The 4,544-nt window shown below is 36.9% G+C and overlaps 1 protein-coding gene across 1 annotated transcript; it reads right to left on the bottom strand.

Annotated features, from left to right (window-relative positions):
- Nucleotides 1–253: 253 nt before the first annotated feature.
- Nucleotides 254–4,027, bottom strand: LOC113304532 (squamosa promoter-binding-like protein 7). Its single transcript, XM_026553665.1, has 3 exons — nt 2,921–4,027; nt 2,672–2,799; nt 254–992 (listed from the first exon to the last, which is right to left on the bottom strand). The coding sequence occupies exons 1-3, from the start codon at nt 3,646–3,648 to the stop codon at nt 544–546; spliced, it is 1,305 nt and encodes a 434-aa protein (XP_026409450.1). The 5' UTR covers nt 3,649–4,027; the 3' UTR covers nt 254–543.
- Nucleotides 4,028–4,544: the final 517 nt, after the last annotated feature.

Below are 4,544 nucleotides of genomic sequence, written 5' to 3'. Positions count from 1 at the left end.
AATGGTGAAACCACAAAATTTATGCGCCAAATCTGAATCACGTTTAAAAGGAAGCCATTTATTACAGTCTTTTATAATTAAGACTGAATCAATGATTCAGTATTTCAAGTACTGCATCCACAAGAAATAAGAGAGATAAAGCTGGAAGTTCATAAACTTTTATGAAAACATTAATGGTGAAAAACAGTGAAGGCTCATGACAATTTTATGAGTCTTCGCTCTTTAAATACTATACTGTTCCCAGCAGAAGAAAGAAAAGGAAAACAACCTCATTTATTACAAACAAAGTTACAAGAAATCATCCTAGTTTTAATTGGATGATATACAACTTAGAATAGCAGACAAGTTGATCTTCCTCCCTTCATGGTTGAATTGATCAATCAGTTACAAGTAAGTTTAAAATAGCAAGCTAGATCAGTCTGAATTGCTGTTCTAGCAAAGCGAGACACTGAACAATTTTGTTTTGAGTTTCAAATAAAGAGAGGTAATGACAAGAATAATAACGAGAGAACGCCTGAAAGTTAACAACATACTTTTGAATCTTCAGACAACATGGGTTCCCTCCAAAGACTTCCATATCTCGCAACATTCTTCCTCTTCTTCCTTAGTTTTCGACCTACCTGATAAGAATCCAAAAGGTGGACTTGGCGTCTGCATAAGGTCAAGGGTCACATGTGCATCTGATTGTTGAAAACGGTTCCAGTTGGATGACCCGGGGAATTGGTTTTGGAGGGGAACTGTTGAGAGGATTTCCACTTGGGAATTATGATTTGTATGGTCCATTCCTTGTTGATGCCAGTTTTGGTCAAGGAAGAGCTGTCGAGCAAGGACAGCAGCACGATTTTCATCAATCAATTCTCGAAGTGCAGCACTGGATCGAGTAGAGAGATCAGATGGCGAAACCCAAGAATTGGACTTAGATGACAGAAGAGAGTGAACACGTCCATTTGTTGGCGATATATATGAGATTCTCCCATCTGTCGATCTAGATTCTGTTGAGAAGATTAATGTATGCTTAGGTTAGTTTTCTTTGAATAGTTTGAAGTTTACATTGCTGTTAGTATGGATAAAGATGCTAGAATAAAATTTACTCATCAGAGAACTTGTCAAGGATAGCTACAGTTCATTCCCATGTTAAGCATTTGAAACAGGATAATGACTAATTTATTTGACCCATGCACACACACAGCTCAGAAGACATTCATAGGTTTCCAAGAGAACTTGTATACAAAACCACAAAATGGTATCACATCTATAAATAAACCTTGCTAGACCAATTAAGCTATATATCCACATTTCATACGGTAGCATTAACTTTAAGCAATGTGGATAATTTAAGAGGAAAATTGCGGCAATTTGATACCAAATGGGTGTGAAATGAACTCGTATATATCTTATGATTATTGCACTGATAAATATATGTGAGGTTCGGACAAGATGAGTTGTCTACTTTGTGTGTTTGTATTGAGAGTTATTTCTGGTACTAAATTTGTTTAAGAAGAGAAGATATTCAACTCGGACTTATGTACTCATAGAGAGGCCTGACTGTGTGTGTGCACTGTGCAGGAACCTGATATGTTGTGAACTTAGAAATGAACACACATATTAATGAGAGAATAAAAAAAAATGGAACATGCGAGGAAATTGCATGTATCCTGAGAGAGAGAACAATAATTTAACTAAATAAAGACAAGATAGGGATGATGTTACATTAGAAACAAGGAAAGGCAGGTATAAAAAAAACAAGGAAAAGCAGGTATAAATTACAAAACTTGACTTGACTTGGATTGATAATACGGCGATGACAGACATCATGCATATGAAATGATGGAGTTCAGCATCCCAATCTACAACTTACTCTCTATTAGCAGCTAAGATGTGTGCTACTCTTAAAAGAAAGAAGGGAAATGCATATAAACTAGAATGGTCTCATCATATGGTGTTCTTTGCAGCCCAATCAACATGCTACCGAAAAGACTAAATAGAAATGTTCAAGAAGCACTCTGGGGCAACATAAGCATAGCATCTAAAATTTGATGAGAAGAATTTCATGCATCACATAAAAGAGTGTTCACAAAGAGGGTGACCGCAATCGAACCTAAGTGCTAATAAACGCGAAAAACAATTTGAGCAAATTTGATGAACTTGAAGCTAGAAGTTAGAACCAAGAAAGATAGCATCTAGAGATATAGCTTACTAGTGAAGCTAGGGTTTATGGCATGATGAATTGACGATGTAACACTGACTCAGATCCATTTTCTTTCCTTCTCCAACTTTTGTTCACACCCCCTGATGTGCAAACTCACAGACACCCTAACTTCTAATATTATACAAGGTTTACCACTTCTCAAATAGACATTTAGAAGAATAGCAACTAGGACATAAAAGGTGAGTGTCTCGGTTTAGGAAACAAAAAATCCTAGAAATAGTAACTCCAAACAATCTAACTAATTGGTTAAGAACATTAATAGAGAAACAAGAAAGAGACAGATGAGCTGCAGATCCCGAAATACTATAGAGAGAAGAACTACTGGAATAGTTCAATTAATTAACTAACAACCACAAAATTAGTTGATCTCCATAAATAAAATACTAAACCCTAATCCATATAATAATACTTCTAGCCAATTCAGAAATGAGTAAATAAAACACTATAAGAAATTAATACTACCTTGAGAAGAAGAGTTTCTGGAGGAAGTAGCATCACTAGAAGAACTCTTTCTCCTTCTTTCATTATGCCCAGCTAATCTTCTCCTACAACTCCTCTTTGAATCATCAAACTCTGATATCACATGAAACCTGTAGAAGAAGAAAAAACGTTAATTTTATGAATTGGAACCGCAGATAAGTAACAAAATACCACATTTCATGAAAATTAAGACTGGTATCGTAAGCAAATTGTAGTAACATTGAAACCCACCTGCTGCACTGTTGGCAAAATCTTTGTTCAATCCCAAGAACAACAACTTTAGGTGCTTTAGAATGCATCTCACAAACTTTATGCCTACGATGATAATCTTTAGCATGAATCAAAGCAACGTGACAACCTTCAACTTGACATCTGGGAACAACAACAGTTGATGAACCAATCAATCCAACACCAATAGATGATAATGATGAAGAAGATGGTCCACCACCTAGAACAGCAACATCAACACCATCATAAGATCTTCCTCTTTTCATCAAACCCATTGGGAATCCAGACACGTGTCTATCACCCATCACTGTTGGTCCACCATTATTAACATCCTCAAAATACTGTCTCTTCCCAAGCTTCAGACATGTCAAATGCGGGTCTGGGTGTAAATTGGATCCTCCTCCAGTGTACAAACTATGATGCAGCTGCTGATGATTATGGTAATGGAGGTTTGGATGTAGGTTAGTATGTAGATTAAGGTGTTGGGTTTGTGAATGAGAAGAAGTAGGGTTATTAGAGAACATTGTAGCAGTAGTCCTGGATGTATTATTATTATACTTGTCCTCGCTACTAGTATTAGTGTAAGAATTGTTGTTGCTCCAAGAATTTGTCCCTAGTTCCCAAAAATCACATGAGTAATTGTTACTACTACCGTTCTGTCCTCTCCCATTCATGTTGTTGTGATTGTTCTGGTGATTCTGGTGTTGATGTTGTTGTTCTTCATTTTCCATTTTAACTCTCTTCCACAAAGGACCTGTATTTGTAGTAGTAGTGTTTTCTTTATTTTCTAACACCTTCTTTTTCTTTCTTTCTTCTGTTGTATCTAATTCAAGGATACGAAGTTACCCATATTTAGAGTTTTCATTTGTTGTGTTCATAAAAGAAGAAAGGTTTCTACTGTCTAGAGAGAGAGAGAAAGAAGAGAGCAGTGAAATGTCTAGTTCTGATCTCTTTCTTATCTAATTGGGTTACAGAGATGAGAGAGAGGGAGATCAAAATGATGATGGGGGTGCGTGTTCAGCTCCAATGGGGTTTAAGATAGAAAGAACAATACCAAAAAGCTGCAGCAAAGTGAGTAAGAGAGAGAGATGTGAGTGATTGCTGATTAGTGATCACTCCTTCTTTCATTTACTGGCTGGATGGCTGGGGTGAAACTAGGACTCTATAGAAGAAAGAGGGTGTGTGTGATTGCTGTGTAGATTGGAGGGGCATAGTAGGTTCTGAGAACGCACGTGGCATAGTGAGAAACTAGCCGAACACGTGGACTGAAATGATTCGGTTTTACGTCAGGGGTTTTAAGACAGTAGAGTTGGTTTCTAGTAGTGGATAAAGAAAGAAAGAGAGCCAGGGTGTGTTGACAAGACTAGAGAGGGAGCATTTACTTTGCTCACATCCGGTTTCATCACCATGTAAATTGTAAAGTCATCTGGTCAAGCCTCGATTCATCTTGCATTCTCGCTTGTTTGGTTGGTCTCTTTGGACTTTGGAACTCCGTTTTTAATCATTGTGCTATCTAATTTTAGACCCATAAGCTGAATTGGTAGCGTGTACAAGATTATCTCGAAGTTGCTTGTAGAAAGATTAAAGGAAATTTTGATAAAGTGCCCCATTATTGAAATACACTAAT

The sequence above is a fragment of the Papaver somniferum genome, chromosome 8, assembly GCF_003573695.1.
Source record: "Papaver somniferum cultivar HN1 chromosome 8, ASM357369v1, whole genome shotgun sequence".
Lineage (NCBI taxonomy): Eukaryota > Viridiplantae > Streptophyta > Magnoliopsida > Ranunculales > Papaveraceae > Papaver > Papaver somniferum.
The sequence above is the reverse complement of the archived record's forward strand: the minus strand, read 5'-3'. Positions and strand labels throughout refer to the sequence as shown.